Source organism: Polypterus senegalus, chromosome 10, assembly GCF_016835505.1.
Source record: "Polypterus senegalus isolate Bchr_013 chromosome 10, ASM1683550v1, whole genome shotgun sequence".
Classification (NCBI taxonomy): Eukaryota; Metazoa; Chordata; class Cladistia; order Polypteriformes; family Polypteridae; genus Polypterus; species Polypterus senegalus.
In genome coordinates this window covers 131,333,792-131,347,370 of record NC_053163.1, presented here as the reverse complement: position 1 = coordinate 131,347,370, position 13,579 = coordinate 131,333,792, and the positions used below count along the sequence as shown (strand labels likewise).

General features: G+C 39.1%; 1 protein-coding gene across 1 annotated transcript in view; it reads right to left on the bottom strand.

Moving 5' to 3' along the window:
- stk11 (serine/threonine kinase 11) overlaps positions 1-13,579 on the bottom strand; it is a 93,620-nt gene that overhangs the window by 27,207 nt on the left and 52,834 nt on the right. The window contains exons 8-9 of the mRNA XM_039766660.1: positions 3,810-3,867; positions 464-663 (exon numbers count right to left, since the gene is read on the bottom strand). Of these exons, the coding sequence (XP_039622594.1) occupies positions 464-663; positions 3,810-3,867 (258 nt within the window). The remainder of the gene's footprint in view (positions 1-463; positions 664-3,809; positions 3,868-13,579) is intronic.

Below are 13,579 nucleotides of genomic sequence, written 5' to 3'. Positions count from 1 at the left end.
CTTTGAATATTTCTGTACTTAAGTTTTTTTTTGAATCTCAAAGGTAAAGGATATTTATCAGCCATTAATATCAGCTGTTGGAAATCAGACTTTTTACCGGCATCAGTATTGGGGGCAAAAATCTCTAATCAGTCAGGCTCTATAAACTATAGGCACACTATATATAGCACTGCCTTTTGTTTAAACTGGTGTCCTGTTACAAATGTGCAACATTAGACAAAAGTGCAGACATGAACATATACTGAATAAATGACTCGAAACAAAAAAGGAAACAATAATATGCAAAGAAAAAACAAATGCTGACCAGAATATGCAGATTCAAAAAACAAAATTATATGTGCTACAATAACAAAATAATGATAATTATGTAGGCCAAGCCTACAGTATTGTGGGGTTGGTTAGTTTTTTTAGCTGAGTTAGCAACACTGGAACAACCATTTTGCATTAGAAGGCAAAAAAGTACCTGGTACAGTAAAATCCTGAGTATAGATTATTTCATCTTCAACATCAAACAGCTCATCATCTTCCTCCTCCTCCTCTTCATACCCGTGCAGGTCCTCTAGGTAAGGCACCACTGTCATACTCCGCCACTGGTCCTTTGTTTCTGGGCTAGGCGGGATGGGGACTGGGGCTTCTGATGGTGGATGTTTCTTACGGACCCAACTGCAAAATAAACAAAAACGAGAAAAGTATAGATTAATTGACGAAGAAAAATGCACCCTATTATATACATACAAATCAGATTAAAATAGCATCATAACTTCAGAACATTAGCTGAATGGGAAACTGATTTCAGATAAAGAAAAAATAATAAAAACTACTCAGTCACTTAACTCTGTGAAAATCCACTTCTGGATTCTCCTGCTGGTCTCTTTACCATCCACACACTTAAATATAAATAAATTATATGACTACAATAATAAATAACCTAGTAAAAATTAATGCAATAAAAACACTTCGATTTACTTGTTTTGCAAGCAATTAGACCTTCAGACAAAGAATGACTGCAGTTTTTTTTTTTTTTTAATTATAATTCAGTGATTGGCACAGTGTGTTCTAATGTATTTAGTTGGTGACTGTTACAATTGAGTTATCCCCTTTAGACACTAATGAGTGTCACACTAATAAAATTCCACCCACACAGATTTCTAAATAAGAAAGGACACCTTGCTATATCTCCATATTTAAAATCACAAGGCTTTTAACATTTGCTAAACCAAACAAGAGTAACACTGCTCATTTTGAAAACCCATTGATCACTTTGTGTAAAAATACATGAGTATACAGGTAAATGATATTCTAACCTTAGGTAAGCAAAGAACTAGAATTATAACTTCCTATTTTGAGTTTGGGGCAGAACTATAAAATAATTAAATGTGCACTAAATGTTACTGGAATACATTCTAGCCCTTCCACAAACCTTTACTGGGAAAAGTTTGCAAAATGAAAGAATGATTAGAAGCTGGAATAAATTAAAACTAGACAGAAATGCCCTTTCTCCCCCTCCCCCCTAAAAATAGACACAAATACATATAGTATACTGGTAGCAAGCTTTTACATAAATGTTCACTAAATTATCACCATTAAAATATTACTATGAAATGAAGTGAGAGGGAGGTGGACAATTAAATATCCTTACCGTCAACTACTGCAGCGATTTCTTTAAAGTATTTCATGAAGAGCCAAAGCCCTTACATAATCAGGTTTCATAAGTTGCAGAGTAAGTAACACATGAAGTTACTAGAACAGTTACTGAATAAAGTGGGATGGGAGGTTTATAATTAACAGGACTGCATAATATTTCACTTGCTTTCACTAGAAGTTGAACAATATACTATATTAACCATCTCTAATTTAATAAATAAATCAATTGCCTAGATTCCGGTGTTCCTTATTTTGATGTAAATTGATAAATTTGTGGATACAATTATTCCATATTCATTTTTTGATTATTTTTGTCACAGTATTGTCTTTTCCTTTTGAAGTGTAAACATTAAGCTTTTTCTTTTCTGATGTTTTTAGTATCATTTCTTAACTAATACTTTGGTGTTACATTTCAAACAGATCACCATTGCTTATTGCTCATTTCATATTTTTAAACTACAAGCTGCCAATGTGCTAAAGCAGATACCACAGTCTCATTCACCCATTAAGTGAAATAGCCCTGAAGCTCTAAACAAACTACATAATTACTCTTTGATGAGGAGCCACTCTTTTCAAATTAATAAAAAAAGCTGAATGCTTACCTTCATCAAGGCTACAATTCTTTAGACAGCGTTTTACCAATATAGTCTTTATTTCTATTGTGCTACAAAGCCACATGAAAACATAAGCCAACTAAAGTTGACAGACAAGGACCAAAAAATGTGAACTGGATAGGTGAACACAAACACACACGCTTACACTATAGGGTAAGCAACCACAGCTGCAAAGGACTCAAAATAAGATGCCAGAAAATATACATAAACTCACTTTCAGCAACTGTGCGAACATTGAGCATAATGCATAGAAAGCAACATGATTAAGAGCTTAACTTCCACAATCAAACTTCTGTATATTTGGGTTTTAGTTGTAAACTCTGTGGAGGAGAAATAATTTGCTCCATCTCAAATTTCTATAATCTTAACATTAAGACACCCAATACAGCTTCCTATTGTGCTTTAGAAGACCATTTTTTGCTCTATAAGAAAGACTGCATTTATCTTTCAAGAATAGAAAAATATGCTTTGAAGATAAAATACATCATTAAGCAACAATTAGAAAGGCTAGCATTTTATATGTTGGTTCGAGAGTATGTTTGTCACACTGTGAAACAGACTATTCTAAAATCTTGTTAGTAGGACTGAAAGGCGATCAGACAAATGGTGGGGTCATCTGTTTCCATAGAAACTAGAGTCTGCCTTTAGGGTTTTTTTTTGTTTTGCGTTTTCTTTTTTATAAAGGGAGGAGGTAGGACAGCAGGCAGTAGTTCATGTGTGCACACACACATGCAGGAAATAAATTACAGCATGGTTTCATGGTCTTCTGGAAATGTTTTAATGCAGGATCTCAGCTTTAAAGGTAATATTTTCATGCCCAGATAAATTTTAACACCATTATTATTATTATTAGTTGTGCTGCTTAGCTTCTTTATCTTGTCATATCCAGGGCATGAGTGTGGGTGGGAAGTCTCCCTAGAAAACCAAGGTAAACATTGATAGGAACCTAACACTGAGGGGCAAAGACACTTGAACTGCAAAGTAAAAAGAAGACTCAAGACGGTCTTAACAGCAAAGGTTTTACCAGCCAAAACTCAAAGTGGACAAATTTATCTTTACAAGGACAACATTGCCAAAAACACTCAAAACATTACACTCTGAACAGCTCACAACCATCTCTATTTTTTTATTCTGGACCCACAGCAGTTTTCTTTAATACACCTAGCATATTAGTTTCAATATATACAAGACAATGTGTCAAAGAAACTGATAAAGTTCCACCTTAGCCCTTCACAATTTATTTCATAATTAATTTTATATATTTAATCGTAAAATGAGAGAATACCAAAGCAGATGGCCTTCTACAACAGGAAGTTTTGTTTCCTAAGTTATCAGGCTGGTGTGTTTCTTATACTATCAAGCTTCCTGACCACTGAGATACTTGGGATCTTTGAGATTTGTTCATTTGTTGTCTATCTTAACCTTACAATCAGAACCTTAACCTAGTTTTAAAAAGTACCATATATAGGAAATAAAAACTGAACTGGATAAAAAATCTAAATGACTACAGAATGACCCTTACTGGAAAAAGTAAAGTATACTTGCTCTTACTTGTGCTGTCTGATGCGTTGTATTGAGAACCTTTTTGCAGGATCGTACTCAAGCATGCCTGAAAGAGAAACAAAAATGAATCAATAATTTGCCCAATTTTCTGGAAATCTAAATGAAAGACCAAGGGGAAGTCTGCTGATCTTTAATTACCATCTCATTATGCTAGTAACAAACAGACAAGGAAAGCCACGACTCTACCCTTCCTACAGAGATGACACATTTAACAGTTTTCCTCAGTGAACACAAGACAATCTGCTACATGCTTTCTGAAAAACTAGGGGGCTTCGCCAACCCCTGTTTTTGTTTTTCCGGATACACACTTAAGATTTTTTTTTTCTTTGAATTGTTGCTATTTCATTACTTTCATTTTTACTTCAGAACTTCTGCAAAAACAATATTTGGAATCTTTTGAGTCCCAACGTTCTGAATTTTTAGTTTTAGAAGCTGCCCAATCAGAGCATGTATTACATATTAACTAAAACTCCTCAATGATATAAGATATGCTTCCTGCGCGGTGCTTGTTTACTTCTCTCTATCTTTCTCACTCTCTCTGCCTGACGGAGGGGGTGTGAGCAGAGGGGCTGTTTGCACAGAGGACACGGAGGCTCCTCTACAAAATGCTGCTTTATCGCGGTGCTTCTGTATACTAAAAGCACGTATTGATTTTTTGATTGTTTGCTTTTCTTAGCGAGCGCTCTCTCTGACATTATCTGCTCCTGACGGCCTCTTTTGAAGATATGTTTGCATTCTTTTAATTGTGAGAAAGAACTGTCATCTCTGTCTTGTCATGGAGCACAGTTTAAAACATTTGGCTAAAGGGTGTTATTTCATGTCTAGAGGGCTCTAATAATGTTAACAGGGTGGGAGAGTTTATAAGGGCTTAAAATATATAAAAATAACCATATAAACATATGGTTTCTACTTCGCGGATTTTCACCTATCGCGGGGGTCTGGAACGCAACCCCCGCGATCGAGGAGGGATTACTGTATATTTTATATATATATATATATATATATATATATATATATATATATATATATATATATATATATATATATATATATATATATATATATATATATATATATATATATATATATATATATATATAACAAACCTCATGTGATCACCACAAAAAATATACCCAAAGTATGTAGATTAAAGTAATATTAAACCAGGCAGTCTGTAATAAACATGGATATTACATAACTGATGGGAAATATCTTGCATGTACTACAACAATATTGTTGACTATAAGAACCTTAACTATTTCTAAAAGATGCAAAGACAACATGAAACTTATATCTGTGAGCACTTCCCCAGCTAGAATAATGACAGGCCCCATCTCCTAAAAAACCTTATATCGATATTAAAGAAACAGTAATTGGAACTTATTAAAACTGCTATTTAAGGATTATTAATTCAAAAAACATTAAACTAATAGTTCAGCTCGATGTTTAAACTAAGTAATTTAGAACCATGCTTCAAGTATTATGGACCTCATAATATATACATGTGTATTAAATGACTAATATGGACTCTATCCATATTAATTATATGTTAACAACCTTATCAAATATGCATCACAAGCTGGCTTCCTTTACTGAAACCCATTAAGCATTTGAAACCTCTGCTGAAACGGTCAGTCAATATGAAGCATAATAAAGAAATAAAAATTTCACTCTAAAAGGATATCCCCCATCTCATTCTTTCTATAATCTATATATATAATTCACTAAGGCAAGACAACCATGAAAAGCACGCCGGAAGGGGCGTGGATTCACTAAGCCACCGACAAGTGAGACACCTATGGCGCACGAAGATAGGAGCCACGGCCACCAACTCCATTGGATACAACAACTCGCAGGGCCACGCCCACCAAGTCGGACACGAGGACACAGAAAAAGTGGCGTCATTTATATTCGTCTGTCGTGGAGGCCACATGCGGTGCAAGGCAGGTTAATGTCATGCACCTCCGAGCTACGTTGACTGTTCATAGAGGCATGTTTCTCGCGGAGGTGAATCGCCATATGCAGCATATGAGGGGTATCTCATGGGATCTTTAAAACAATCCTTTACAACTGAGGTTAAAACACAATGAAGTAAGCAGTCTTTAAAAACCGAGTTTTCAGTTACAACGCATGACCGCTTGCACCATAGCAAACTGTTTTACACACTACATACAGCAATTCGCATCCGCGACAAACATGCGTCTTCTTAGATGCTCCTGCAGGAACACAGAAGACGCTTTTCCTACCCACCAACACTCCTTTTTCACCGGCCCGCGTCTACCCTCGCTCTCTAGGCATTCACACTGCCTGCCCATGTGCCCGGACGCAAAAACTCACCGACCACCCAGTTAGCCCCTTTCGCCTGTGCTAGGAGTCCACATGCACGCCTAAGCCACGTTGACTTTTCATTATTCTTTTGGTTTGACACCCGACCGCGCCACCATGAAAACCATGCGAAAGGAACAACGGCCCGCCCAGAAACTCTCCCCCTCCTCCCACGTGCTCAGGAACGTACCTCAGACCACTGACCGCCAAATCAAACAGCTCATCAAACACATACTCACTCGCTTTGGTCTGTGCTGTGGTCCACGTTGACTATTCTTTTGCCCTCCATGGCTGCCGCTTCAAATGTATTTCATGGAAACAACAATTCTTTGAATGTTATGGAAATTCCTGCTTCAGGTAACTGTTTGTTTCTGTCAGTCGGGTTTTTTTTGGAGAAATGTCATTGACTAAACTGTTTTTACTCAAACTTCGTGACATGGCTCTTGGCTTTGTTTGCCAACATTGGGATAACTTCGTGACGTGGTGTCCGTTGTTCTTAGTCACAGAGGCATTGTTATACAGTCTGCTCAACAATACGCTGATTACATGAATACGTCCGACTCTATGGTGCAGCGTGTCAAACGGTTTGCGAGGGGTATCCCATGGGATCCTTAAAACAATCCTTTACAACTGAGGTTAAAACACAATGAAGTGAGCAGTTTTCGGTTACGACGCTCCACGGCAAACTGTTTTACACGCTACATAAAGCAATTCGCATCCGCGACAAACATGCGTCGTCTAGATGCTCCTGCACTTTGTTCACACCCTCCCCGTGGTCAGGTGTCTTGGTGGATTATATATAGAAAGGCAGCCGAAACCGCACAGAGCAATGAAAAGTCTACAGTTCCATCTTTTCATTCACTTTGTTGTATCCTCAAACCCTCCCTTTGTAGATAACTGTGTCTTTCCAGAAGTGTTCAACCATCAATAAATAATTATGCATGACATTGACCGTGTGTCTACCCGTGGGTAAGCCGTTGAGCCCATTCGGCTGCAAACCGTGGAATTCCCACTGCGCGACTCATACGCTCCCCAGGGCCGATCCTGGCGACGGGCAAAACGCGTGCCCGCACGTGGCGCCAAACTCAAAGGCGGCCGTTGAGGAGACGGGCAGCAGCCGGCAACGCTGCGACCGCGGCTGTCCGCCTTTGAATTTTAAAGTCTGAGGGCGGCCGGCGACCATAGCAGCGCGGCGCTTGCAGTGTGCAAAGTTTGACGGTTGCGTGTGGCGTGTATTGTAGTTGATGCCTATTAGGGACTCCACACACATAGCGATTTGCTCGCGCGGCGGCGAAAAACCTTTGATGGTCGCCGCTCATCGCGCGCTCTGTCTGAACGGTTCCATTGCTTACCATGTGTTTACGACACGCTCTCTAAATGTGTATAGTCCCTTAGTCAACGCTCAACTTGCATGTTTCATAGTTGCGCGCGGGCGATAGATTTCATGTGAGATGCGTACGTTCCTCAATGGGATTGCGAGTCAAGACAAGCGGCAAAAGACAGCGGGGCTGCAGCGATCTCTGAATTGACTGTCACTGTGTGCAGAGCTGCCTGTCGCTTAGAACGATTAAATAAACCGGCTTTCTAATCTAGGCTGTTTTTTTCTATAAAATTAATCGTTTGAAATTAAATTTTATTTATACATCCCGACTCTAACCATAACACCGTCTTAATCCTGTTTGAAGTAGTACATGTAATAGTAATATCCGTCATATCATAATAGAAAATAGGTACGTAGGGCGGCGAAACCACATTCGCACAAAGGCGGCCGTCTACCCAGGATCGGCCCTGACGCTCCCACTGATTGCGTCGCGACAAACATGCGTCTTCTTGGATGCTCCTGCACTTTGTACACACCCCACCCCCCCACGTCATGGACGATTGTGTGTTGGTTCGTTCCGTGCATTGTTACAATGTTGCTTTTCTTGCCGATTTATTACATTACCGATTTTTCAAATGTTAATTTTCTCCCTGTGCTTAAAATTCATTAAAAAAACCGGCCTGATTATGCGGCGTATGGTACGCTGCGGGTTGGCTAGTAAGCTTTATTTTGCACAAATGCATCCACAAACTGCAGGATGGGGCCTGGGTGTGAAGCCAATTTTGTGGCAGGCATAAGTGGGATAAAACCTTGACAACAGAGACTGGCTTTGGGAACTTGGAAGATTACCTCCCTTATGGGAAAGGAGACTGAGCTTATGCGGGATGTGGAGAAGTACAGGCTAGATATAGTTGGTTTTCTCTCTACAAATAGCATGGGTTCTGGAACCAAACATCTTGATTAGAGATGGTCTCTCTCCTTATCTGGAGTTCCAACATGTAACATGCATGTTACTGTGTCCTTACTGCCCAGCTCATCCTGGTCATGACAACTGACAAGACTAAGGTTGAAGAGAGATACGTCACTAGCATCATACTTGGTCATGTAATAATGGACCAGCTCTTCTAGTTGCTGCAATCACTAGAGGTTACATAGGTGTATAACCCTGTCTACAAGTTTCTGGCTGACAGAGTTTGAAGAAGAAAAAAAAAAAAAAAAGCACCCACTAGTAATGGGAGAAGGGCTATTTTTGCATGCTTTTCTTTCCCTAATTGAATGCAGTGAGAGCTGTGTCTGAATAACTGATGTTAGGGATGTTACAATACCAGAATTTTAGTTTTACAATACTCAAAACCAAAGCAAAAACAGAAACCCCATTCAATTGCTATTTATTAAGATACATCAATTATTGAAATGAACACCCAACAACGTATTAAAAGGGCAGGATCAGTTATTGGACACACTCAAGACACCCTTGAGGTAGTAGTGAAGGACAGAATTAAAACAAAGCTGCATTATGAGCAGTGCTACAAATCACCTCCCTGACACACTAACATGGAGGACTTTAAGACATTATTTAGGAGAAGTGTGTGATTAAAGGCTACTGGGGCTCCATTATACCAACAGTAATATAACTGCATAATGCCTCACTGTGACTGAGACTGCCAAGTTTTCTTTCTTTTTCAATTTTCTTCATTTATACTCCTTCTGGTATGTCAAGGCCATGGTATTTATATATATTTATCAATTTATTAAACAATTTATTTAATGGTCCCCTGTAAAAAGCCAAATTTCCCCAGGGGACAAAATTCTAGCTATCAATCTAACAACATTGCACTTTTTTTGTAATGCAAAAATAAAACATACTAATACCAACAGCAACAGCAGGTTTAGAATACTGCTATAACCATCAAGTTGTTACACAACTATCATTTAAACAAACAAGTTCTGGTATTCATAAATATCAAAATTTAATGTGAAGCTAGAACTTTAACGTGCGACTGAGATGGGAAATCCCCCAGTGAAACAACAAATGGGGGTTTAATAATCTTGAGGGAATTTCCACGTCATATAATGAACTACGTGATTTTAGCTTAGCATGTTGTAACCACAAGGCGGCACCAGAGAGCCGCAAGACCACAGACCCAGCAATACACCACAAGTCAACAGAATAAAATGAATATTCCTTAATGCACCTTCACAGAGCTTCTTCCAGTAATGTACCACAAGCGTACAACAAATCAAACAATTCTTCCTCCGCAGTGGAGTAGCATCACGTGTAAGTAATTTTTATATGTATAATTTTCTCACTTTTTAACATATATTATTGTGCCTTCCTAATTTGTCTACATGAAGGCATGAATGAGTGCAGTAGTGACATGGTTTGAAATGTGGTACTTCTTTTTGGCTCATCCTGTATAAAAGTCCTCCTGTGCAATACCACTGGAGTCACAACAGTTTGCATATTGGACAAAGATTGGAGAAAAAAGGGAATTGTCTAACTTCTCCATAAAGCTCATTTCCATCTGGAAACAGCTGGCAACACTTGCTAGGATTATGCTTTATCATTTCTCCAGTAGCTTCAATACCATCCAGCCATCTTTTTTAAGGGAAAATCTCAGGGATATGCAGGTGGATGGAGGTAATGTACCATAAGTATACAATAAATCAAACACAAACTACAGAATTCTTCAGCCTCCCCTCCAGTTGTGTTGTCCAGTGTCTCCCGACTTCAACTCAAATATGTGGCAGTGGGCTTCCTTTTATGCTGGACCCAGGAGTGCCTCCAGGGCCATGACAAATCTTACGGGAAGCATTTCTAAACCATAATGAAAGTAGGAAGGTCGCCCCCTTTTTGTTTGTGTAGATATGTTTAGAATAGGTGTGGCACCTGTGGACATATCTACACGACAGATGAGGTAGTTATACCACATTGCTAGCAGGAAGAAAATAAATGGTTCGTTCACATGAAAATCTGCTAATGTGGTCTACCTAATCATGTGCATAAGGTGCCCCTACACTGGTCTTTATTTAGGGGAAACTGGTCAGACACTGCGCCAGCGAATGAACTCGCATAGATTTCATATTAAATCAGAACAGTATTGATCTTCCAGTGGCAGCACACTTTAACAGTAATGGCCATAGCATAAAGGATCTGAGGGGTCACTGTACTTCTGGGTAATTTCAAGACCCAACAGGAGCAGAGAGAATGGGAAAACAAACTTATACTTAAATTCAACGCTCTACAAAATGAATAGACAAGAGTTTTATGACCAGATATGTGGACTAACAGACTGATTGATCAGCTGACTACATCAGTGGCCTCTCTTACAGACAATGCACTTCAAAAAAAAACCTTACAGGATTTTTTCTAGTGATGGTTATCTTATCTCTACATTTTGGTAGTTCATAGTTCTCTTCTTTCAGGGTTAAGTCATCTAAAGTTTATTAATTTTGCTAACATTTGAACAAAAAGGTTGTTAAGATGAAAGAAAAAAATCACTTTGCTGTCCCAATATAAGCTAGAGTATTTTTCAGTTTCTTTGTTACACCTTGCCTGATGAAGGGGCCTTAGCTGCTTCGAAAGCTTGCATTTGTAATCTATTTAGTTAATCAATAAAAGGTCATTTCACCCTATTTTCTCCTGAAACAATACCACAATACCTATGTACTGTTGAATTTGTGAATTCCAAGATAACTTGGGATATTTCTACATAAACAAGCTTTTTAAAGCGGTTTTTGTTAAGAATATGCTTTTAAAGTCCAGCTTGTCAGTGAATCAATCTGTTCGTATTGTAACATTTTATATTTGAAGATTTATATTCACATTACCTGGCCGTAAAAAAAAATAGAGTAATATTTAATGGAGTGGAAAAAAATTGAAATTTCAAATATCTAAAAATTGGGCTTTAATTTTCCCTCCGTCCCTTTTTTTTTTTTTTTGAACATTTGCCCCAACTTTTAAGAGTTCCTTTGTGAAATCTGTGTACCATTCAAATGTGTGACATGCATGTCCTTAATTATCAGTTATACTAATAAACATTAGTTTGCCTTCAAAAGCCCAAAAAATTCAATGTTTACAGATTCATACTCGGCAATAAAATATGCCATTTTGCTGACCTACTAACCATGTTTAGGCAACTGCATGTTTCTGTTAACACATTTCATGTTGTTTTAATATGGAAATGTGCCCCATCCTTCAAAGCATTCAAACACTAAAATACATTTTTTTGGTATTAGCAAATGGAGCAACTCACACCATTTTCAGCACAAACAAGCCAAATAGTCGCTCTGTCTGAATCTTATCTTGATGTTTACTTGCTAAAAACTGTTGTTCGTGGTACCAGTCCCTCCCAAATCTCACAGTCTTCTGCATAACTGTGGGCACATGTGCTGTGTCAATCCCCCAACCAAGAACCTGAACTGTATAGAGTGGTTGGAAAATGGATAGATGCTTGGACTGATTGGCATCTGTAGAAGTGCTCATTACAATCAAAAGAGTATGATGCCACTTCATTTATTGGGACTGTGTAGAACACTATAAAAGAGAATCTTACATTTTCATCTTCTTTTAAAAATGGATATCAACACAACTTCTCTAGCGCCTTCAACACCATCCAACCTCTGCTCCTTAGGGACAAGCTGACAGAGATGGGAGTTGATTTATACTTGGTGGCATGGATCATGGACTCTCTTACAGACAGATCTCAGTATGTCTCTCTCAGGAACTGCAGGTCTGACATTGTGGTCAGCAACACAGGAGAGCCACAAGGGTCTGTACTTTCTTCAGTCCTGTTAAGTCTATGTACATTGGACTTTCAATACAACTCGGAGTCCTGACACATGCAAAAGTTCGCTGATGACACTGCTATTGTGGGCTGCATCAGGAGTGGGCTGGAGGAGAGTACAGGAACCTAATCAAGGACTTTGCTAATTGGTGCGACTCAAGCCATTTACACCTGAACACCAGCAAAACCAAGGAGCTGGTGATGGATTTTGAGAGACCCAGGCCCCTCCTGGACCCCGTGATTATCAGAGGCGACTGTGTGCAGAGGGTACAGACCTATAAATACTTGGGAGTGCAGCTGGATGATAAATTGGACTGAACTGCCAATACTGATGCTCTGTGCAAGAGAGGACAGAGCCGACTATACTTCCCTTAGAAGACTTGCGTCCTTCAACATCTGCAATAAGATGCTGCAGATGTTCTATCAGATGGTTGTGGCGAGTGCCCTCTTCTACGCGGTGGTGTGCTGGGGAGGCAGCATGAAGGAGGAGGTCTCACTCCTGGACAAATTGGTGAGGAAGGCAGGCTCTATTGTAGGCACGGAGCTGGACAGTTTGACATACGTGGCAGAGCAACAGGCGCCGAGTAGGCTCCTGTCAATCATGGAGAATCCACTGCATCCACTGAACAGTGTCATCTCCAGGCAGAGGAGCAGCATCAGCGTCAGACTGCTGTCACCGTCCTGCTCCTCCCCCACACTACGCGACTCTTCAATTCCACCCCGTGTTGTTAAACGTTAACATTATACAAAGTTATTGTCTGTTTTACCTGCATTTTTATTACTCTTTATTTTTTTTTTCTTAATCTGTAGGCTGCTGCTGGAGTATGTGAATTTCCCCTTGGGATTAATAAAGTATCCAAGTTAAATGATCACACATCATCAATTGACAGGCAACGTTATTTCGCTCTCAAAGCATGTATAGGACGGTTTCTGAACTAATTCCAGAATGGGATAAAAGTGGCAATAACGTTAGCCTGTGTGTTTTGCTTTTTAAAAAAATAAAAAAAACACAACGCTCTGAAGTTCACTGTGCAACTGTTTTTCTTTTAAGAATGTGTTGACACAGTGGTGTAGCACCACGTCCAAGTAATTTTTATTTGTAGTCTTAACTCATGTTTTTATCATGTATTATTGTGCCTTCCTCACACTGGTTCCACTCCATCTGAATTTGTGTGGTGCGGAGGTGTCACCCGCTGCATGGCTACACTCGGGCCCCAAACTAGGATCCTGAGTTGGTTTGTCATGTGGTAGGTGTGGCAATACACTGTATCATCATGTGCTCCTAACCTCTCTTATTTGCCTACATAAAGGCGTGTAAAGGTGCA